The sequence below is a fragment of the Haplochromis burtoni genome, unplaced genomic scaffold (genome assembly GCF_018398535.1).
Source record: "Haplochromis burtoni strain Fernald_Lab_line unplaced genomic scaffold, NCSU_Asbu1 Contig_58, whole genome shotgun sequence".
Classification (NCBI taxonomy): domain Eukaryota; kingdom Metazoa; phylum Chordata; class Actinopteri; order Cichliformes; family Cichlidae; genus Haplochromis; species Haplochromis burtoni.
The window spans coordinates 931312-955300 of NW_024582419.1; the positions used below are offsets into that span (position 1 = coordinate 931312).

The window sequence follows — 23989 nt, forward strand, 5'->3', positions numbered from 1 at the left end:
CCTGTCCCCCCGACTTACTCCACTGAGAAAGTATTAAAGAAGGGGTGGGGGGGTTGTGTGCATGTGTGGGGGGTGGGGGGGGGACTAAGGAAGGGGGCGGAGCGGTATTGGTGACTCCACCAGAAAGGGGTGACCTATGAAGTCACACAGAATGGGTTTTTTGGACAGTTAAGAGAGGAAGATGAAAAAGCAGCCTTCATCTTTCAGCCACTGCTTCCTGGTGACAGAAGCACATCTGGATGGAGATTATCAGATGTGATGGTGGAGCGGTCATTTACACCGGATGCAATTTATGGCTACCCTTCTCATTCTATGTTAGTCGAAAACAGATTCAAAAGTGAATAATCATAAAAAAATCTTTACATATATTATTTTTCTGTAGAAAATCTGGACTGTATTTTTAGAAAGTGGCTGAAAATAACATTTTAATGATTAAACGAGGCCTCAAATCGCACTGTAAGTAACGCTCCGTTTCCACCAGCTTCTAGAAAAGATACACCAGGTCCTTTTTTGTCTTTTTATTGTTGATTGTGTTATTGTTATGCTGCTTGTGTGCACATCTGTGTGTCTGTGTGTGTGTGTGTGCAACGTATTGCGATGCTCGCTCTCATCCCGTCTGGAAGGAGGTGTTGAGATAAGGCCGTGGTCTTTATGCAAAGCAACACTCGGCTCCTCCGTGAGCAGATTGGGCGCTCTGACAACAGTTTATGTAAATAACAAAAGGAACTCGGCGCACATCTTAAAGAAAACAACAAAAACCCATGCGGGCGCGCTCAGTGAGGACAGCGGGGAGGAAGAAGTGCGTATGGGGCGATGCGTCCGAACTCTTGCGTTTTACTTCTGAGCTGATTGGATTTAGAGGGTAACAAGGTGACTCAGTCAAGTTGGTGCCATGTTTAAATGAAACAAAGCTTGAGAAGCAACAGCTCACGCAGCCCTGGAGCCAATTAATTCCTCCCTGCTTCATCGTTTCTGAGCTGAGGTTTTGTTGTGATGACAGAGATGTGCCCCACCTCCCTCCCCCCACACCCTCCCCGGTCCTCCAGAATACCTTCTAGTCGGCCCTGCAGCTGAACAAACACTGGTCATGAATGAAATAACCACACAGGCCGGGAACACGGAAACACACCCGCAAAGCCCCCCCACCTGTACCCTAACTCCACATATAGAGAAAAATAAACCGCTTTACTTTATTTATGAGACACATGAGTCCTTAAGGTCTGTTAATATTTTGAGAATAGAGAAAACTGACAGCATCTGAGCTAATTTTGCATTTTTTGGGGGGGTTGGACGTATACAGTGGGGAATATATATGCATGTTTTACTTTATAGGAAGGGAAAGCAATTTAAAGTAATAGTTACCACAAAGAAAACCTTTCATGAAAAAAATCTCTTTAGAGTGCTCGTTTACTTTTACAGCTTTATAGACTCTTTAATTGACTCCGCTGGCTTGACTAATTCTTTTTTAAATCCACATACGGTAAATGAGCGAAAGGTTGTGAGTCAATTGCTTATCCCCTAAGAATGTTTTGTCGTTTTAGTGGCCCCCCATTCACAGCACGAGGGCCCGGGACTCCAGAGTAAATTCTGATGCCGATAATTGACTTGTGACGAATACCTCTGTTTGTTCTGCACGGTCTCCGGGTGACCCAGAGCCGGCGTTGAGCTGCATGAGAGGGCTGTTTTGTTTTTCTGTGTACCGCGGTCAGGCAATAAAGCTGGAATGAAAGGAGTGGTCTCTTCTGTTGGAGCTGGCCTCACCCCCACACCCCCCACCCCACCACCAAACTCCCATTAAGCCAAACCAGCACAAAGGGGACCAAAGCTCCCATGGAGAGCCTGCTCTTCACAGATCAATGTGTTTATTTAGGCAGGAAAGACTCTTTCTCTCTTTGCTAAGTCTGGAGTTAAGCTGGTTCCAGACCAGAGACACACACAGACACACAGAAAACTGGCCAAGTTTAAAGGAGGAAAAGACTCCAGCTGATCCCGGATCAGTGCAGGACAGTAAAGTTTAGGTTACTTCAGATAAAAAAGAAAGAAACCTGTTAAACGCTTCTTGTTGGTTGTTGGGATTAGCTTCAACTCAGACTGAGATTGTTGAAACTCTTGTTAAGTGCTGTTCTTGCACGTGAATATAAATTTCTCAGTAAAGAGAAATCGCCCCCCACCCCCCGCCTCCTCTCCTGACCCCGAGGCGTTAATATTGAATGGCACATTGGTACCTTCCCCACAAGAATTCATAAACTAAACGATTAGCCTCTGTCTGTAATTGCACTCTCCCTTGCCTAATAGGGGCGGTGAGGTAAAGAGGGGAGAGAGAAAAAAACAAAGGACAGTTAATTTGTGATTTCCTCTGCTCATTTGAAGGCAAATTAAGTGTCAAACAGCTAATACGGAGCATATTTCATTTTATGAGCTTTTAATTTAATTCCACCGCCTCATATCACTGGAGCCCGTTAGCTGCGCTGCTAACGCCCGCTCCTCGTCTGAAAACGAGGGCCATAAATAAACACGTTTCAATTAGGCCCTTCACAGTAATAGGATATGATTCTGTTCATTTGCCACGTACGGATGGTGTATGTGTCATTGTGGCACAGAGGAAACAAGCTGCCGGGCGCTCGTGGTGTTTTTCTCCGGCCACGGATGCCCGGTGGTGGCTGGCTTGTGTGCATGGCGGGGGGAAGCCGGCTGGATTGATGGAACTGCCGCAGGGCCAACCCAACTGTAATTACAGGCCCTAATGAGAGGTTGCATGGGGAAGTACTGCAATAATAGTCCCTGTGTACTTAGGCATATCTTTGAGGGGGCTAATAACGATTAATTCTGCTCACCGAGGAGAACTTGTCTTAAAACAATTCAATATTTCTCCATAAGCCGCCTCCTGTCCTCCATTTCCCCCGAGCGACAGCTATACGTTGACTGCCTCGCGTGGGCTGCCTACAAGCAGCATTACCGAGCAGAATGCATCGCTTAAATCCTGGCAGAGATTTACGCTTTTGCGGTAGTTTCACAGTCGTAAAGTTTAGTTGCTGAAACTCGCTCAAAACCTAAAATCTGGGAGTGTAATTAACTCCAATTTGCCATCAGGTGGTTGGACGCAGCTGTAATACCACAAGTGATGAGCGCATCTTCCCACCAAGGAATTCAGGGCTGCTTTTTTAATCAAGCAGGCAATATTGCTGCTTCCCTGTGCAAAAGAATCCAAAGTAGATGAGAACAATTTCTGCATGAAACCCACGTAGGGCCCGCAGATAATGCGCATGACAGTGAGCTCACAAGACTTTATTTAAATAAGGCTGGCCACTCAACAGCTGTTTTATAATCATGACAAATAGTTTCCCTCAGCGCAGCGTGTCATATTAAACAGCTCCACGTCTAATGGTTTGGATAAACAGGCCCTAAGTAGCGTGGCAGGAGTATGGCCGTGTCTCCAGTGACAGCAAACCAAGCGCGCAGATAACTCCCGTCCGGACAGAGTGACTGAAGACACCGTTGCTGCGTAACTTCTCCCCCTTAATTCAATTCTTCAGCTCCGTGTTGTCCCTCTAACCCCCCCACCCCCGCCTGCTTCCTCATTTTTCTCCTCCTCCCTAACCTGCTGCTCCGCTTCGTACCAAAGCGCTCCTGACGGATAACAAGCCCGGCTGTTTGTTTGAGCTTATGTTGCCTGAGCGTGTTCGCCCCATTATCTGCGCATAAGCTAAATGCTAAATTATATTTGCCATTTTGTTTGCAGTGACACGAGGCATCAATCACCTCCCCTTGTTTTTTTTATTTCCTCGCCTCGACCCCCCCTTCCTCCTCTGAGCAGGAGACGAGGGGTTGAGAGGTGGGGTGGGCCGGAGACGAGGGTGGGGGGGGGACATAAAAAATTCATTACGCTTAGTGGCACATCAGCAAGGGAGAGATATGACTCCTGAGGAGGAGAAAGGGGGGAGTTGATAATGATGAAGAATATCAAACATAATGCGGCCCAAGTAGCTGCCCCATCCAATTTGTCCTCGTCGCACGCTGATCGCTTCCTCCGTGTCGGCGGGTAGGAAACAAGCGCCACAAGGACGAGGACTCCTGCCCTGTTTGGATGCAAAGAATACAAATGACCGAGAGAGTAGAAGAGAAGGTAGTGACTAATAGTGAGGAGAAAGGAGCAATTTGTGCATGCGAGCGAGCTCGCTGAGCACTTTGAAGTTCTCTGCTGACCTGGCAGGCACCATCGGACCCACTCCACAGGGGCAGACTAAAGCAATAAGAGTTACCCTGTTTATAATAACTTACCACTGGAGAGCTGAGATGGCCTCGCTTTTACTTCGCTTCAAAATGAATCGAATGCACACAAATGCGATTGGAAGAGGCAGGGAGGTTACTTGTACACAGTTCATGTGTCAGGAGCTCATCTGTGTCTGTCAGAGATGGGTAGATGTCAGCAGAGGCATTGCTTCCTTCTCTTGACAGGGCTTGATCACTGCTCTTATGAGAATTGCGCGCTCCCAGGCTTCCCTCGCCCTGCTCTCATTTCCCTGTCTCTGACACATGTTCATTTGCGTGTCTCTGACATGCGGATCATGTTGCGCACGTACGGGGCCGTGGCCTTTGATCCTGAAAAGGCAAAGAGAGGCGCCCCGGCACCCATGAGGAGGATGCTCCACGCCCACAGGCGGAAGGAAGTTTCGAAGCTCGATTTGTATCGGCGCTAGTTGCGGACCATGCGGCTGAGTCAAATGTGTTCTCCTGTGTTATGATCAGCAAAATTGAAGTCTGCGGTTTTGTGCTTGAGTGCGAGACACTTACACGTGAAGAGGGGGCACAGGCGAAGGATCGTAGATGTACCGTCCCTGGGTATGTCTGTCGTCAATTGGCACAGGAGGGTGGAAGGTGGGGAAGAACTGTGGAGCAGCTGTGCGGGACAGAAAAGATAAGAAACATGAGCTGTTTTTCTTTACAGTTTATAAAAGTCCCAGTTCTCCTAAAATACGTCTGCAAGTGGATCCATTCCCTCCTCGGCTAATCTAAATAGCAGCAGTAATGAAAGGCAGTGGTTGATGGCTATCTTTCAGCGGACCCACCCAAATGAGACCTCATTAAACGCGCCGAGCTAAAAGCTGCGCCGCTCGAAAAATGTTAGCTGAGGAAGTCTTTGTACATGTCTCAAGGCTGAGAGAACTCAAAATAAACAGGGATAAATAAGCGTAGGAAAAGCAGCCAAATGGCACATTTCTCACCGTGCCAAGCATAATATGGTTTTGTACAAAGGATAACATTTGAGTACAACCACTGAAACGAACAAAATGGGAAACAAAAACATCCTTTTCCATCTTGGTGTTTTATCACAGAGAATCCAGAGGCTTCTTTCACTCCCCCCCCCCACCTCCAGATAAAACATTAAAATATTTGTATTACATGAGTTTTCAAGCCTTTTCTTTACTTTTACAGCAGAAATTGAAACTGCTGTGCCACAACCAGGCTGACTTTGCAGACGTACGCACTCATCGTCGAACCCTGACTTGCACTCGTTGTTATATAGTTGTAACTTGAAGCTGAATTTGTGTGTCGCAACCGTGCACCCACTGTTGGACGAGTCGAAACAAGCAACCAAAAGGTGCCTGCTTAAGTTTTGACACGTTAGGTTAAAGTGTGTATATCAAGGCAGAAACAGCAAATGACCATTGCGCACGGATTAACTGCATCTCACTGCTAGAACATTAGCCACTTTATTACCTGTGTTACTGAGACCAGTGCCAAGTTGCATTATCATCCCCCCGAGGCTAAGCATGTGTCAACATCTGTATAACGTCACGCAGCAAGTCTCTGAGGCTGCTAGCTATATATATATATATATATTTTATTTTTTTTTTATGGTTGTAAACATTTGGAAGCGTGAGCCAAAAGGGCACATTGCCAAACGGTGAGGTGCCCAACAGCTCCGCAAGTGTTGAGCCATGACAGATTCAGCTGCATCGTTGGGCAATACACCAGGTGTTGATCTCAGGTCTCTGCTTACCTCATGGCTCATTTATTTACTGGGTTAATCACTGCCAGCTTGGGGCAACAGCTACAATTGAGAGGTGGTCACTTTAGTTTTGCTTAGGCTTACAGCTTTGCAATGTATTGAGTCTTAATAAGAGAAATGAAGCAGCAGAAACCGAGCGAGAGAAAAATCTAGATCCTAAACTAAGTGTCAAAGATCTTTTTTTTCTGGGAAGCTCCAGAGCTTCAGTGATGATCAACACAAACAACCTGGAGCTTTAGTCTGCTTTAGCCTGTCTGCAGCAGGAGAGGAAGGCTTTCCGTTCAGTTCCAATCATTTATCTATATCTGGCTACAAATCAGAACAACAGTCATCTCAATGTGAGACTCAAGGTGCTCTATAGTGTAAGGTAAAAACCCTACAATAACATAGAGAAACCCCAACAATCAGACAATACCCTTTGAGCAAGCACTATTCCCAACAGTGGGAAGGAAGAAAGCTCAACCAGAAGCAGGCTCAGGGAGAGGCAGCCATCTGACGTGAACGTTTAGGAGTGAGGGAAGGGAGACAGGGCTAGAGGTGAGTGAAGAAGTGCGTCATGGGAAGGCCCAAGCAGTCTAGGGTCACCTGATCCAGCCCATAATGGCATGCTTTAACAAAAAGGAAAGCTTCAAGCCAAACTAGAAGACGGCTCCACAGAAGAGGGGCCTGAAAGCTGATGGCTCTACCTCCCATTCTACTTTTAAATACACTAGAAACCACGCTTAAGCCCATTAGAGACGTGCTCTAATGGGTGGTTCATCTGTGGAGACGCACAAGTTGTTTTTTAGGAAAAGAAAGTTGCTAAAACTGAGGGCAAAGTTGCAAAGTTTGCACCCCTGCAATGATGAGTGAGAAGGATGCCAGTCAGACTTCAGGATGAAATTGTATATATATTTACCCCTTGTCCAAACAGCTCTTAAATCCAAGTCATAAGTCAACTTCTGCATCATGCTGTATAACAGTACGCTATAAAGTTCTCCAGTTTCACAGAAAATTTGTTCAACAAGTGAAGAGAAAACTTAGGAAAACTTCTAGAAAGCACTTGTGGGTTTTCATCCTGTTTTTCACAATAGCAGAGATAAGTGGTAAAAGCCTCCTCCATGCAGCTCTGGCAAGTATCTGACCACTCCGTCTCTGTCTGTTTGATAGTTCTCTCCTGATGACTCAGTTTTGGCTTGGCTCACCTCAGCTGATTCCAGAGCTGCTGAGGGCGGGAGGGATGAGGGGATGCTGGGATGAAGGGATGGGCTGCTGGTAGACAAGAGCAGAATCTGCTTTGTTTACTCTCCACAGCTCCACTCCCGGGCTGTCGGCCCTTGGCTGTCAGACTCGGAAATGAAGCATCAGGTTTACCAGCGTCTATGGGAGTAAAAGCTTCATGTTCTCTAATCTTACTCATCCCTGCCCACATAGCAGGAACTTTATTATAGCCTCTGTCATGTTGTGCAATAACAGACAGCTACCGAGGTTAAAAAAATGTGCTATCAATTTAAATACTCCACCCCTTCACCGCTGCAACGTACACCTTCATTCCTACATCCGCCGCTCCTCGTTGAATTACCCAGATCCCCCTTTTGTTTATGTCTCTGGAGCCACTCACTCAGCACAGCCCTGTACTGAAACAAGAGCCTTTTTCTTACTCCTTCCCTCCCTTCCTTCCTACTCTTTCTGCTGCCCACGACTTTACAGCATGGCAAACCATTCCGCTGAGGTTTATTTAAATCCAAGTCTGAAGTTTACTTTACCACGGCCCTATCTAAATAGAGCCTGCCACCTCTTTTACACCAAGCACAGCTCCCCATTAGCAAGGCAAACCGACCCGTGTCACTACAGGGAATGTATACAGTCACAAAGAACAGAGAGCAGAGAAAAAGAGGGGAGAGCCTCCATCCTGCAATCTATCTCCAGTGTTTCCTGTAGGGACTCCTTACTGTTTACTCCCAAACTAAATTGCCCCTGCTTCTCTGGATATTCCGGGTATTCTCTTTGTCAAATACAGAATACAGCTGGAAGGCACACGGGAAGCCAAAACACATGTCACAGTTTTTACCTTCCCACTGTGGCCACACACACCACGGCCGCTCGAGCATTCCTAAAGAAAGTGTAATCCTAACGGTTTTTCTCCCTGTTACGTATAGTTAAGTTAATTATGTTTTTAAAGCATGTCAGGCAATCAAATACTGAGAATCAGGAACTTTTTGTAGTAGCATCTTTCATAACTTTCAACTAATTCATTAGCTCTTCAGAGCTCCTCTCAAACATTTTAATGACCTCTGTGCAACTTTTCAGAGCAGCAGTGTTCATTTTTGTTTTGCCCCCCTCTTTTTTCAGTCTTTTAGGAGAAAGGATGGAAGGTATTAAGACATGATCACAAATGGGTCTTAATGAAAGGGCAATTAGAAGCAAACTTTGACCAGGCTCATTAATTCTAATTCACACAAACACTCTGTACTCAGGACCAAAAGCCAGCTTCCACCTCATTAAAGAGAGGATGGTAATTGACTTGTCCTTTATTGGACACTTGAATAATTTCAAAAGCATGGGGTGTGGGGTGGGGGTGAGGACGAGGGGAGGATAAAGCCTAAAGGACATCATTTGCAATATCCTTATTGGTTAATCTCCTTTCATAGTGGAAGCTTTGGCACAAAGCGTCTTAAACGTGCTCCGGAACGAGTGCGAGCTGATACTTTTGCAGAATTTGAGCTGTCACTTGCAATTCTGATTTGGGTGTTGATAATACAAACAATTTCCCCTTGTTGCTCTTTTGTTGTCAACTCAGCATTGTGAGTTTATTGTCTTGACGGCAAAAACCTGGGCTCCTCCTCTCCCGCGGTGAGGGTTCACTGACTCTGCTCGCACAGAGTGTCACCCGCAGCCGAGGACGAAACACTCCACCATAAACGCTGCACTTCTCATCGACGCTCCACTGCGAGAGCACAAAGAGCCAGTGACAGTTTGTCATAAGCGACTAAGGCGGAGTGAGAAAAGGGCTGCTGGGGCCTGCTCCAGAGGTTTGTGAATTGCTAATGTGGAACATATGAAGCCTGTGCCGGGGCCGCGAGTGCCAGATTTCATTATGCCACCTCTTTCCTCGCTCGTGATCTCACTGTTCAGGCATGCTCGTCTGCAGCAGGGCCCACAGTTAGAACCCAACTCTGCAACACTTTGCAGCACGTCAAAGATGCTCAAGACTTTGTGTATTTGCACGTTTAATAGCGCACGTGTGTGCCGCTCCTTTCTGGAAGTAAGTACAAGTGGAAAAGAAGACAGAGAGTGTTATACTCACTCCTGCTACATTGTGACTTCTAGAAATAGATGATGTGAAACCCAGACAGCGCTTTCTTCAATTGGTCCATTTGAATAACTTTTCAAGCTAAAGGAAATGAATGTGTTTAAAGGAGAGACTACAGTGGTCAGGTCTTTGTACAGCTGTTTTTCCAGCTTTCTTCCATTCCATCTTTTTATGGAATAAAGTCATCTATAACTGATTTATAGATGACTTTTGTAGCAGTCCCCATATTAGGAACTGCTACAATAGCTGTGGTTAACTCTTAGCTTTTTACTTTTTGAAATAAACTGAGCACAGGAAAATGCATTTGTGGGTTTGCAGGAATGCATTTCCTTACATCTGTGCTAAGATTATGTTTGTTTGCATGTATACGTTTATATGTACAATTAACTTTTTTTCATTTATTTATTTAAAATAAATGTCTTTAAAAGGAGAGGCTGTGAAGCCAAATTATTCTAATGTATCGGTCAACGGCTAACAAGTCGTGAGTTCAAAATTCAATGGAATTTTATTGCTAATAAATCAGTCCAGTTCAGTAATAAGTCCAGCTCAGCAACATTCCTGACAGATTGGTCGATCCGATGCTATTTCGATGCTATTTAAGCCTGCCTACAGTTGCTGCATATCTGCAAGCCACTTTGCAACCCCATCTCCACCCCCAGCTTCTTTCATGGTGTGCTCCTCAAGCTTTGATTATGCAGCACATGGACACATACAGCTGGAGACACCACGTTTCTCTTATACTTTTTCTTAAAAGTCTGCTTGAACTTTTGGGTGGATGAGTCTGTACGGTCACAAAAATTAGGCGTTCATCCGGACGTCCACGGGGACCCTTGCACTCACTGTTTGATTGCAAGCAGACGCTAAAAGACTCACTGACTTTTTTTTTGCACAGACACAGAGCAGGAACAGGGTTTGTTGAATACAGGGCTGAACCTGTAATCGATATCATCATCAGAGATTCTTAGTATTGTTTTAACTAAGCTAACCTTACAAGATTTACTTGCGACATTTGGTGCTTGCCAGGTGTTATTTTCGAACCCTGCTTCCAATATATAAAATTGTAAGAGTATTACACCATATTTTCCTCTTTATGGCATATCTGCAGACAAGCTTTACCGTGAGTACTCAGAGTCTGCTCGAACTATTACATGATTGGTGCGTTTAACACTTCTGATCACACTTGCTTCCAGAGATGTGACGCTGAGCCTCTCATCATTATCAGGCCGGCCGGAGATTGAAAAAAAAAAGCCTTCAACAGACTATCAGCAGACATAGTTTGGAAGCTGCCTCTAAATTCCCCCTGTGATCAATCCTTTCACACCCCGCCTCTCATCATGTTTGCTTACACTGAGACCTCAAGCTGTTTGGACATGTAAATAACACTTTTGGAGACTGTTTAGCTAAGCTCAATGGGAGTTGCTGTTGACTTTTGGAGCGCTTTGCTTAATTACAGGTCCCAGATTGTTTCAGGTCTAATGGCCTAATTACCGCTGTATAAATTAGCCTAATGTTCGTGCTGTGCAGAGCTTTCTCCGCTGTATGTAATGCTCGGGCACGAGAATAGAGAAAGATAAAAACAAGCCTTTATTCAGCAAAGACCAACAGTGAGAGTGAGGCAGAAGAAAGAAAGCAGAGAGGTTAAATAAAAGAAAAATGTTAAGTGTTGGCTTGCCAATCTCTCTGCCATTCATCATATGTACGAGGCTGGCAGATCACACTCTGCCCTTCCTCTGTAAGTCAATAGATTTTTTTTTTTATCTTCTCTTCTGTTCGTGCTTTCTCTGTCTCTCTTGCTCAGTTGCTCTCACACCATTAAACACAAGCAGTCTTTCTTTTGGTAAAAAGCAATTAACACAGCGGAAAAGAAAAACAAGGCAGAGAACGGAACACGAGCGTGAAAGAGAGAGACGTCTGCACGATAACAGGCTTTCTGTTTGAGCATACATTCCATCGCTACTCGCTGTCAGACGTCGACTGAACAAGTCAGTCAGTGCCCGCAAGTCTGTGCATATTTGCTCTGAGACTTAATGTTCAAACAGATTATTTATTTGTTAAGTACTGGATCTTTTTATTTTTTCCCTCCAGGGGTTTACTTTGCTCATACACCACCTGCAGGACATGCAACAATTCCCTGCCAGACTTTATCTCAAATTTTTAGAGGATTTACAGATGACTACCCATTAAAATATGTATCCAATTGCAGGACATTTAGACATAAGTTACACAAATAACTCAGCAGAGCTCCACAGCTGCAAAACATTTACGACCCAGAGTCGTAATCTTAACAAATTGCACTCCAATCTAAGGATTTTTTAATGCTAGAGAGTGGAGCTAAGCACGCACACATCTCTGCCAGGGGCCCCCAGCACTACCCAACCTCAGCAATGCACCCTCTTTTTTTCTCTTCCCCTGTATCCTAGTAAGGTTATTTCACTGGGCCTCTCTGGAGCACCCATCTATCTCTTACATTTCCCGAATTTCTCCAGATTGGGATAAGCCCGGGAGTAGAACAAAGAGCTACGCGTTGGCCCTCTCCCCTCACTCCCGCACCCTCTCTGCCCTACTCCACCCTCCAGCCTCCTCTCCCCGACTCGGCTGAGAAAAGACGCAGCAGTTTACCAGCTAAAACTCCACACTACACCTCTCTCTCCCTCCACCTCCTTCTCTGTATCTCTTGCATCTGTCTATCTCCTTTTCGCCAAACAATGACGACTCAGATAAAAGGGAGTCGATTTAAACCTCAGGTTAACTCAGCAGGACTTGGCTACATTTATTTTGCTTCAGCTGCATGATTTATTCCACTCAAATTCAAGGCCAATACTGGGCTTGGAATTTTTTGAGATCTTTATTTAGAAAAGAGTCCACTGATGCATTTAAATGCCTGTATTAGAGAAAATGCACGATAAACTACTCTGATACAAGCCGAGGTCGTATTAGAGAGCGTGTTCACGACTGTCCATGCTGCATCAGGCTACCAGGACAGTCTGACCCTCTATGCGGTTCAGTGTCACATCACATCCTCAGGCCTCTATATGCAGGTGATATCAAAACTGCATGTGGCTGTGTGACAGTGACTGCGAGGTTAACACACCTGCATTCTAATAACACACAGACTGGACGCCGCCGCCTGGGGAAAATGGACGACTATTCAATTTTGACTCACGCTGAGAGGCCACTGACCGCAGCAAGCAATGTTAATGTAGTTTGTTCGCTAAATGCATTTGCTGGTAGCCATTGTTGCTGTTAGTTCACCTCTGGGTCTTGATTAAGAGAATAAATCCCTCACAGTGAGTGAAAAAAGCCCGATAATGTGACTTAAAGTGGGAAATACAATCTGAGAGAGCTTTAAGTATGAGCAGACAAAATGCATCACATTACTTAACCGCAAAACACTCTGTTCCACTTCATTTTTTTCAAAACATGACCTGGAATCTTTTCAATGTTCTTCTTCCTCAATAATCTTCATTTTTCAAATCCCTGATATTATATAAATGCTGGTGTCAAAGAAATGCGTAGCAGTCCTGTGGCACCTGTGTCTTGACTTATTGCTGGATGCCAGGAGATAACGCTGCGTGCTTAAACCTGCCTCTTTTTCTGCTCATGGAAAAATTATACTTTCACATACGTTTTAATGGAACACTTTCAAGAAGAACGTGCTAAATATAGTGTATGTGATGAGCTGGAAATGAGAACTGTCTCACTACTGACATAAACCTGGCACCGAGGCCACGGGCCACCATGCATATTTGTGATATGCCGGCAGCTTTGACTGCAAGGTATTTGACGCCCTGGGAATGAAAACAAGCTGGCAAGTCGAAAGCCAACGTGAGTTAATTTTCATGCATTTTTCATGCTGTGAAACCAGCAGCTAGAACATGTGAATTAAATCTAACTAATCATCCATTTTCATAACCACTTATCCAGTGCAGGCTATCCCTGCTGACACAGGGCGAAAGGCAGCGTATGACCTGAACAGCTATCGTAGGACTAACAGAGAGACAGATAACTCACATTTGGGATCACCCATTAACCTAACATGCACATCTTTGGACTGTGAGAGGAAGACGGGAGTTCCCAGGGAGAACCCATACACTCAAACTCCACACAGAAAGGCTCCAGCTGGCAGGCGGTTTCAACCCCATGGCCTTCTTTCTGTGAGGCACAAGTGCTAACCAATGCAGCACCACTTGATTGCCCAAATCTTTTATCACCATAAACATTCAAAACTACCAGTGCAGTCCTTTAAATATCTAGCTCAGAAATGGCTTTTTCTCCCTGGGCTGAGTGGCTGTTGCTCTATCTTCCACTGAATCCAGACATTACACAAAGTCTGCTCAGGTCTCTAGAGGTATGTGGCCATTATTTGAGGCGGGTGGAAGGAAACTACGTGTCACAGAGTAAAGACAAAGCCCAGTGTTACAACAATCAGACAAATGGCTCCTGGGCTCTGTAAGACCAAATACAGTTTGATGCCTCTGGACCATTTGGGTCTTATGAGTAAAACACCATCTGTAACTCTGAGTCTCCTTCCTCTTCACTCTTTGTACAGTGTGCTTTGCTGTCACCTTACCCTCTCTTTCACCCTCTCACTCTTGCATTGTATTCCTAATTCCTTCAGTTAATCCCAGTTTCTGTCTATCTCTGTTTCTTTGCCTCTCTCGTTATTCAAAGCACATCCTCCCCGATCTCTCCCTCTTTCCCTCCTCACAGCATCCCTAAACAAGGACAAAGTTGTAATCCATTTACTACACTGCTGTCAACAGATTCCACCCAAATAATCCTAAAAGACTCAGAACCAGGCCTAGGTACTATCAAGGGAATGGCAGGAACAAGGAGGCGGAATGCACAGGGGACGGATGCAGGAAAAGAGGGAGGAGTGAGAAGAACATACAAGGGGTGTGGAGGAGTACAGACGGAGGGAAGTTGTGTCACAGTGATTTGAGTCTTTGTCACGCAGGTGGCGCCCAGGGGTTCCTTCAGTCTGGGCAGAGAGACAAACGGAGGCCCATGTAAACCTTAAACAGGATTAACCCTGCCGGAGCGTTTTAATGAGACCTGAAAGTGCCGGGCACCGGAGAGCCCCGCTGATTGAGCCGCGCTCCAGTCGGATCCCAAAGGTCCGCCGGCCCAGTGGCCCAGCAGCGCTGCTGCAGCCCCGTGGCCTACAGCTGCCCGCTCACACTGAGCCACATCAAAGCGGCCCGTCTGGGAGAACCCCGAGATGGGAGGGAGGGGGGGAGGGGTGGGCATGAGGGAGGTGGGGTGTGTGCGTGTGTGCACGCAGGAGAGGTGGGAGGAGGGTGCCTGGATGGAGGAATCCCTTATCTCGTCCTGAGAGGATGCTGCTCTGTGGTGCGAGATTGTCTGGAGCTGCCACCTGTCCCAGGCATCTTTGAAGGCAACACTAAAGCCTGTGATGGGCCTGACCTCCTTGAGCTCCCATTCTTTTATGTCTCTCTTCATTTTCTGCTTTGTTACACCCCCCCACCCCCTACACTCTCTACTGCTCTTCTCTCTACTTCTTAGCCCTCTGTCTCACTTACACCCTCATACTCAGCCGTGCCTCCCTTTCCGTCTTTCTCCTCTCTCCAGCGATATCTTCCACTTCACCACGCCGTTAGAAACATTTTAATTATACTATGTTCATCAGCCTCTTCTTCATGTAGAACAATATATACTTGTGACCCTCCAGAGACAAGAGCAAGATACGGGTTGTTGGTTGGAGGGATAAGGGTGCTTATCTTTGGCACTATGTGAGAGGAATGCAAATGAAAAAAAAAGTGATGAGATATGGATTCAGAAGAAACATGTCGGACTCTATCATACTGGTGAATACGGGGTAACTCAAAGCGGAGAGGAAAATCTTGTGATATTATGGCTTTAACCGGAGAGCTGAGGAGAAGCCCTCATGGGTATTTAGTCTTCTTCTTTTCATAATTTGGTGCTTAATGTAAGCAGGAGGGAGTGTTTATTCTCCTTTTGGATGGACAAGACACAACAAATCTTCATTTTTAAGCTTTCCCGTCGACAAAGCGCCATTGTTCCTATTTGCATCTGCGACTCGATTAACCAATCACATTGGAAAAGAGGGTAAACACACTGGCAGATGATGCTACAACGGCACTGAGAAACACTGAGAACATCTTCAGTCCTCTAGAAATTCTTCTTAATTCTTCTTAGCTCCTTCACATTTAATCTCGTCATTGTTAATAGGAACTGCTACTGTTCAGAGATATGCCGTTTTCACACACACACACACACACACACATCAGCTTTGTGGTAAAAGCGCCGCATGACCTTAAGATGGTATGAAAGTGCATTCTTGAAGCACTTCAAACTCCGCTTAACCCTCTTAAATCATCAAGAACTACAAAGAGGCACATGCATGTGAGAATACTGCCTATCTTACGGTGCGAGATGCCTCTAATAAGCTGTATAAAAGGGGATCATCTGATTATCCCTGGTGTGCTGGACCAAGGGGCCACGGCAGAGCACAGGCCCATGTTGTTCTTTTTTGATGAAAGGAGGTGGATGGAAGGGATCCCTTTCCATCGCCTGCAGTGTGCCCCAGGCTTCTCTGTGCCGGCACACCACTGGGGGACTGCACCATGCCACCACGCTCAAAAAGCCAATATTGAAACAATCACAAAGACAAACACTTACCCTTGAAACAGGCACGTGTCCTCTCACCCCAGGCTCCCCTCAGTTGTTTGAGGGGGGAGGATGTTTGAACCTGCATCCAAGCCGGTTGTCACATTTAAACCAACAAGAGATCAGAAAGTTTGTTCTGTGAGAGCACTCTGCTACTTTTTTCTCCTCGTACACATGCACACACTTTATACTTTACATTATACATAGCGCACAGTGCTTCCTCTCTCTGCCACGTATAGAAAGGCCCTGTGCAGTCCATACGAAGTGAGCGACCAAGGACTGTAATTAACTGTAGCGAGGCCAGGGCCATTGTTGTGTGGATCACGTACAGTTTGATGACAGCTAATTCAGTTCAGTGGTCAGCTGCATTTTGATATAGAGGCAGACAGAATGACGCCGGGGCAGCGGCCGGCGTGCTACGGCCGAGTAGACCTGAGATCAGCTTGGCGCAGCGGTTCAGACTTTAACCCCTGTGACTGGACACCCACCCCCCTCTCCCTATAACCATAAAATCGTGGAACAGGTTTTACACCACGGCTCAGCGTTCCCGGTAGCTTTCCCCAAACACAGGGCCAGTATGATCCATGCAGTCACCTTTGACCAGGATCAGAGAGCAGGATTCCTCCGGCCAAAAGATCCATACCTCCACCGCCTGTGCTTAGCTCAATTGGTTTCTGAGATCAGTCAAGGACAGCAAGGCTTTGGTGTGTGGGGATTAAGCCCTTGCAGCCAGATCTAGGCTAGATTTTTAAGGAGCTAAACCGAAGATTATTGAACTGATAGTTATCCATCACAGCCTGAAGATACTTGCTGTGCCTGCTCTGCCCAGACTAGATATAACACAACAACAAAACTTCTCACTTCAGGGACAAAATTCTTTAGCATCATCTCTAAAGCTTTGCAAATTCACTGGTTGCATTCATCAACCATTCAGAGTAGTTTCAACATTTGTAAGAAAGCCATTGAAAAGCACGCGATTTAAGTCCCTCCATAGATGTGTTTAGGCTGGCAAAGAAGGGAAAGATGAGAAACTTTAAAAAAGAAAAAAAAGAGGATCCCTTTGGAGGAAGCAGAGATGCGTCGCCAGCAAGTGGGCTCACTGTTGCTGCACGACCACTGACCGGCTAATCAGCACACAATGTAGACAGATGTCAGCGCACAGCGTCGCATTCACACTTCTACACAATTAAAGATCTTAAAAAAAAAGACTTCTCCCTCATTAATCCTCATCTCAATCCTTTCTCCTTATCCTGCAGCAAAGCCTCATGTATTAGCGTTGTGGTAAGAAGGATATGGACTCTTATCCAGTGTTTGCCCAAGAAAAGCGGCTAAGACTCAGGCATCACCACGATTAGCTAATGCTAACAATAGGAGCAATGTTTCCTTGGTGCCTCCTCTTTTCTGCGCTGAAGTGGGTGTTAAAACCAGAGTAAACAGAGACTTAGGCCAAGGACATAAGAAGAGTGGGAGATCACAAGTCTGGGTGAATAGCGCAGATTTACTCAGAGCGCGAGGCCCTGAAGATAAACCCCTCTTTCGGTCTCTTGTGGTTGCTCGACTCCCACACCTCCCAGAGCTTCGCCACCATGTTAACGACCCATCGGCCAGGTGTGGTGAGGCTGCAGGTGCCATCGCATTTAGGCACATTAAGCACTGACACACACTAGCGGTAAGAGTAATCGGATTTACCTGGCTGTCTGCTGCATGGCGTGGAGCGCTGTGCAAGCGCAGCACAACGGCTTAGGGCCCCCTCTCCATCACACACACGCACACACCTGGGATGAATTAAGGAGGTGACAAAGCCCTCATAGAGAGGGACTGCCACAGGAGAATTAAGTGTGTGTGTGTGTGTGTGTCCAAAATATGTGTGCTCAATTGTGTACTGAACCAGAAACCAGAACAGGAGCCCGTAGCTTTTTACACCTTTCGGTGCAGGAGTGGCGACAGATGCTATAGGCTCCTGGTTCAAAGCAGTCGAAGAGCAGGGGTTGGGGAGGGGGCGGCAGAGGTTTAAGGGGGACCCCTTTCGATCTGCTGACCCTCAGATCGTCAGAGCTCATGGGGATTGAGCTCTGGTACTGGGTTCAATCAGACAGAATGGGACCGCTGCCTTTAGGAACTCCCCATGTCCTCAACACCTGGGGCCAGAAGGAGGTGTTTTACACAGCAATGCTCTCATCTCAAATCATAAGTCTTCCTGAGCGAAGGAGAGATCATCGAAACATCAATGAAAAACACCAGAAGTCACTGACACCGACCTTGTTGGTGTTTTCATTCTTCCCTGAACATCGGGAATCAACTTTTTGTGTAATTCTTAAATGTTTGTGTTGTTTTTCTTAGTTTATTAATATTTTCATCATGCCTGTGATAATTTGGCAGATCCCAACATGATATGTAAATTGTTTGTTTTTCCTGGTCGACACCAGAAAAGAGAGAAACATAGTAAATCCTTGTCTTGAAAAACCAAAAACTGCAAGAACCTTGCTGCAGAGGGAGACTAAAATGTCTGTGCATCATGCCTACACGTGCCTACACATCCCAGCATCACTGCTATCACAGTCCTCTACTCCTGTCTGCTCCATACGTCTGCAGTCTTCCACCCTCTCGAGTCCTCGTGCACGAAGAATTCCTCTTGAAGCGCTACAGCCCTTTTGACTTTTCCTGCTGCTTTTGAACTCTCCATTTCAAGACTGTGACTTTTCCACATGACCCCAAGCCTCAGACTTAACCCCCTCCCCCCAACCTTCCTGACTCCTACCCCAAGGCTTCAGTGGTCTGGAACCACCAGAGTTCCTTCACACATACCCACACACATACATAAAATGAGAAGTGGCAGTGTTGCTGAGTTAGGTCAGGATGTAATGGGCAGTAATGTTCTGCCCTCGAGGGTTCTGTCCAGAGAACTGCCTGGTTTTAAGTAACCTTTACCTTAAAGAGGCACCTTGATGACTCTCAGGCACCCAACCACGATGGAGAAGCAGTTAATGAAGTGGCTGAATAAATAGAGTTACAGTATAAGGTTGGGGTCCACTGGACTTTCATTACTGCCGCTGGATTAAAATCCTTCTGGCGCACTCCTCCTGCTCCCTTTCAGCGCCAGTATAACCAAACTAAACAAGCTATCACATCAAATCCTTGTCTGCAGTTAAAGTCCTGGCCACTAGATTAACTTCCAAATCAGCCCCTTTGCTCTCCAAACACCCTTCTCCAGCATTTCTTTTACTTAACCGCCGCTATGTGTCTCACCTTTTCTTGGAATTATCTTTGCCAGCTTCCTTCCTTCACCCGATTCTCTCGGGCTTTGTCTCTGTGAGTCTCTCTCGCACTCTCTCCCTCTCTGTGTCTTCCTCTGCCTTTCTCTCATACAGTCTCTGAGTCCCAGAGAGACCGAGAGGCAGAGTAGGGGGTGGTGAGGTTTGACTCTGCGTTGCTTTTGGGCTTTGAAGTGTGTGTTGATGAGAGAAAGCGGAGTACTGTGTTCAGACAGGCCCCTAATGAGGGAATTAAGAAGCTACGCTGGCCGTTCCCCATACTAACTTCCCAAGCGCAACACAAGGCGAGAGTGCGTGCGTGCGTTCACAAGTGTGTGTGCCTGTATCTGTGTGCAGAGGAGAGACGGAGTGTAAGAGAAGGGCTAATCTGTCAGACTTAATCAAGCATCTGGCGGCCCTGCCTCTCACCTACAGTAGAAAAGGGAAACTTGGCTTCAGCATTACGGGTTCTGCAAGCATGTCCTTGAGCTGTGTAGCTTCTCAACTTTACACGTTAAAGTTTCAAGTTTACCATTTTAAAATGAAGTGAGCGGCTCTTGTGTTTGTGGCTCGCGGACTTACGATAGTGCGAGTCTAGGTAGCCGTTGCGGGGGTCCATTGCAAACAGCGTGCCCCGGTATGGAAGTGCATGGTCAGCCAGATGTGGCAGGGAACCGTGCTGCTCCTTCTTGAGCAAGGAAGGGCGTTCCTCCGTAGACGTAGAGGGCTCCTCATTTATGCTTCTGTCAGGGGCGCCAGGCGTCGGGACCTGAGAGCTGATGGCGTTGCGCCTCTCACGGTGGTAAGGCGTGCCTGAACTCTCGTCCTCTGCGTGGACATGAAGACAGAAAGACAGGAGAAGAATCCAGTGTTATAAATTTGGAAGGGCAACACATTTTTCTTTTAAACAGATATCAGAATAAAAGCTGTAGCTATGAACGCTGCTCATGTAGTGGGGGAGCTCATAAAAGGAGGAGCTGCTTTGCACACCTGAAACCTACGGTAAATCTGCCTTCCTTCAGCCCCTGGATATGAGAGTTCAGAAGCAGTCAGCGTATGAGCAAACGGACACCATGGAGGAAAAAATTCCAAACATCTGAACAAGTGTTTAAACTCACATCTGTCTTCTCTTTTTATATAAAAATAAATTCTCATGAAGAAAACAACTCAGGCGTTCAGTCAGCATTCAAAGATGCCTGTTAGCAAGCATCACTGGCTACACCAACCCCACCCTGCTTCAGTCTCCAACCAACCCCCACCTTTCACTCTTAAACTAAATCTTTTTCTCTTTTTCTATCTGTGTCTAAGGGGGAAATTAGGAGGCCCTCTGGAGAAAGCTGCTTGGCATGCTGTATAAAGCGGATAAATGTGGAGCTGAGTTCAAGGGCTAAGCTCCACCAGAAAGACCTGACCTCTGACCCCTTGGCTTGACCTCTGAGATGACATATATAAGGGTCAGTTATCCTCGTGACCTGGTATTAGCCCTTTCTGTAGTCTGATACCACAGAGACTAACTCAGAAAGAAACATGCCATCAAAAGTATGTCAGTTTTTTTCAACTGGGTTGATTTCATCTTTAAAACAGGAGGACGTAAATCCTGCCTGATGATTTAGGCCCGGACGTCATGATGCTCAGGGGCAGACTGAACTGGGATATTTTCGTGAACAGCACTTTAATGTGTTTGTGGGAAATTCTGCAAAATCACTGGTGACATGCTAACTAGATAGGCAGGCCAGACCTTAAAAGAGTGTGATTGTTTGTACGTGGCCTATTTTAAGCAGTATTTTTGTTTATATATATTTTGACATTTTGCACTATCAAAAGGGTCAAAACATGAATTCCAAATGATCTTCAATAACACGTGATCTTAGGGACTTGGGTACTTTCTTAGGTTTTGCTTTGAACTGAGACATCTGTATGTTATAGATTCAAAACAATCATCATTTGTCAAGAGCAAGCCCTTGCTTTTTTGCCCTGAGCCAAATCCTTCAGTTCCAGCTTGTGTTGCCCGCAGGTCTCCATGTTCAGCCCGGGTTATATGCAATTATGAGTTCACCACTAAGGCTGCTGGTCATCAGTACACTCCAATGTTCTTTCTTGTATTAACGCTTCTCACCGGGAACCTGGCAAAATACCGTTGTGCTGGCGCCAGAGGTACTGCAGTATTAGCAGCCTAACAGCGTGAGCAGCTCCCCCACTATGTGCCGCAACCCAACAGCATCCAACTGCCAATTAAGAAACAGAGGCGAGGGCCAGATTAAAGAGCGCACTACCTTAAGCACTGAAGAGTGCAGCTATAGAGCTGTAGCACTTCACAGAAGAAGAGAAGCGATCAGAAAGGAGGAGGTTAAGAGAGAAAAACAGAGAGGGAGAATGAGATTGAGAGAGGCGAAGAGAGCGAGAGAGCAGGAGGAGCAACCCAAGGGTCCTGCTTTTATTCCCTTCACTCTCCCACATCCATTACCTGCGTTTGGACCAGCGTGCCCTCGTGCAGCACTGGCAGCAGTTTCAAGGATTCTTAACGCGGAACTGACAACCAGAGAAGCAAGGCGCTCTCATCCCCGGGAAATGACAGTGTCAGTTATGATATAAGTATTTAATCCTATACTGCACAGCCAGTGATCTTATTAAGGGAATAATGCAACTTATACGGTTAAAGCTGGATTAATAGGTCTGCGCTTGCAAAGCGCAATATTAACATAAAGGGATTTCAGAATTGGGTTCATCTCCTGACATGAATTGAGGAAGTCGAGACTGTAAACTATGCGGGGAGCGAGCGATGCTAAGGGCAGAGCGTGTGGCTGTGTGCAGCTCCGGCTCCTACTGTGCACGCTCAATTCTTTAACATCCAGAAAAATCTAGCATTACATCTGGGAAAGTAGAAACTTTCTACATATTCATGAGCTTGTTTTTGTACTTTCATACATATATTTGATGTTTTATAAATACATTCATCACTGGGGCTTGACATGGTGTAGCGTGAAGTTATGAAAAACTACAAAGGAGACTCAAGCGTTTACTTTTTTTTAAAAAAAATCTATACTTTACATTTCTATTTGCCAACTATTTCAGTGAGCACTACTCTTCTTGTCCTCGATCTTTCGTGTTCTGTCTTTTTCTTTCCTTTTACTTTCTCGGTGACCCCCACCGCTATTCAGATGTGTCTTTCTCCCTAAAGGGAGGTCAAGCGACTAATAGTTCAATCACAGCACTGTCACAGTACCACCATCCCCCCTCCAGTCACCCCAGCAAGCCCTGGGTGGGTTTCATCATTCTACCATATACCACCTAGAGGGAGTTCATTACATCAGTTCATAGGACCTTAAAGAGTTAAACAAACACTCTGCAGCACAAGGGTCAATTGACTCCTTGACTCCTCAGTGGAGGAAAGCGAGTCTCTGGTAAGGTTTTTCTTCTATGCTGCTTGTACCTGGCGAGTGGAAACTTTTTACATCCTTCTAACGTGTTGAGCATCTGTCAAGAAATGAGGTAATGAAGACAGAGAAGACACAGGTAAACACATGCAACTTTGAAAAGTTCAACCCTGCAACACTTCTCCAACTCTGACCATCAGCCCAGCAGACCCTTTCCCCTTTTCCCTCCCTCATTTTTCATTCCTCTTTTATTTCCCTCTCTTTTCCCATGGTTGCCGCATCCAGTCCTCTACCAGTTTGCAGGTCTATTCAGCCCAACACAAAAGCAGCAGGCCGGTCCTCTGTGGACCAGAGGAAAAGCATGCCTCTCAAAAAAACAGAAAAAAGAACTATCCCGCTCTCTCTATGGTGATTGAATTTCTTAACATCTTTTCAAAAAGCGCTTAAATGCCTGGAGGCGAGAGGAAGAAACAAGCTAATGGTGGATGGGGAGCACTGAACAAATTTCAGAGCCCTTTCCTGCTCGCGTTTGAGGTTGAAAGCGAGCTCCTGCCTTTCAAGTTTCAAAGTCCTCCTTCCTCCCGCAGTGTCACTGAAGGATTTGAAAAGAAGGTAATTGTGCTCACTGCCGTCCTGATCAGAGCACACGCCCCAGCTCTAGTATTTCAGGAGCTTTCTCTGCCACTATAATGGTACCTGGTGCTCCATTCCTGCATTCTTCCTCCCTTACTACTCTTTCTCCTCCTTCTCTCTCTCTCTCTCTGACCCTCTACAAATGCACTCTGTATTGCTCTCACTCACTTGGTTTCTATCCTTCTTTCACCCCCAGCAAGCCGCTCATTAAATCCTAAAACCCAGGTTTCTCCCTTTTTTCCTCTTGTCTGGGGTGTCTATTGTAGGATTCTGGTTCAAATACCTTTCAAGAAAACCCTATGCATGGCCTTTAATATGGCAGTATAAAAGACAGCGTGGATGCAATGACAAAATGAAATTTTGAAAGAGATAATGAGATATGGAGTGGGGCCAGTACCTCTTAGAACTGGGCCCTGGGACAAGAGGGGGGCTAAAGTTAAGGATGCCCAGCCAATTCAAAGAAACAGCAAGTGAAACAAAACGCTCAGCTTGTTGTTTTTGAAGGCATTTTCTAGAGGCGCAGGTTAAGAACGAGGACTGTTGTTCCTCCACATGCCAATCGGTCCCTCACTCCCAACCGTCTGATTCGCCTTCCGGCCTGAACTCAGTCAGAGTCTCTAAAGTTGGGACATGCATGTTGTACAAAGGGTCATTGCGCACCATAGTTTCCCCCATCCCCAGTTACCACTTTTTCTAAAAGCTCAAAATATCAGAAGGGGTGTTCTTGTACCTCTGAGCCAAAGCCAGACATGCGCTGTATTCCACCTTCGAACTTCTC

General features: G+C 46.0%; 1 protein-coding gene across 1 annotated transcript in view; it reads right to left on the minus strand.

Moving 5' to 3' along the window:
* The window catches only part of gli3 (GLI family zinc finger 3), a 96304-nt gene that overhangs the window by 39088 nt on the left and 33227 nt on the right, over window positions 1-23989 (minus strand). Inside the window, exons 3-4 of the mRNA XM_005922577.2 lie at window positions 19787-20032; window positions 4792-4897 (exon numbers count right to left, since the gene is read on the minus strand). Of these exons, the coding sequence (XP_005922639.1) occupies window positions 4792-4897; window positions 19787-20032 (352 nt within the window). The remainder of the gene's footprint in view (window positions 1-4791; window positions 4898-19786; window positions 20033-23989) is intronic.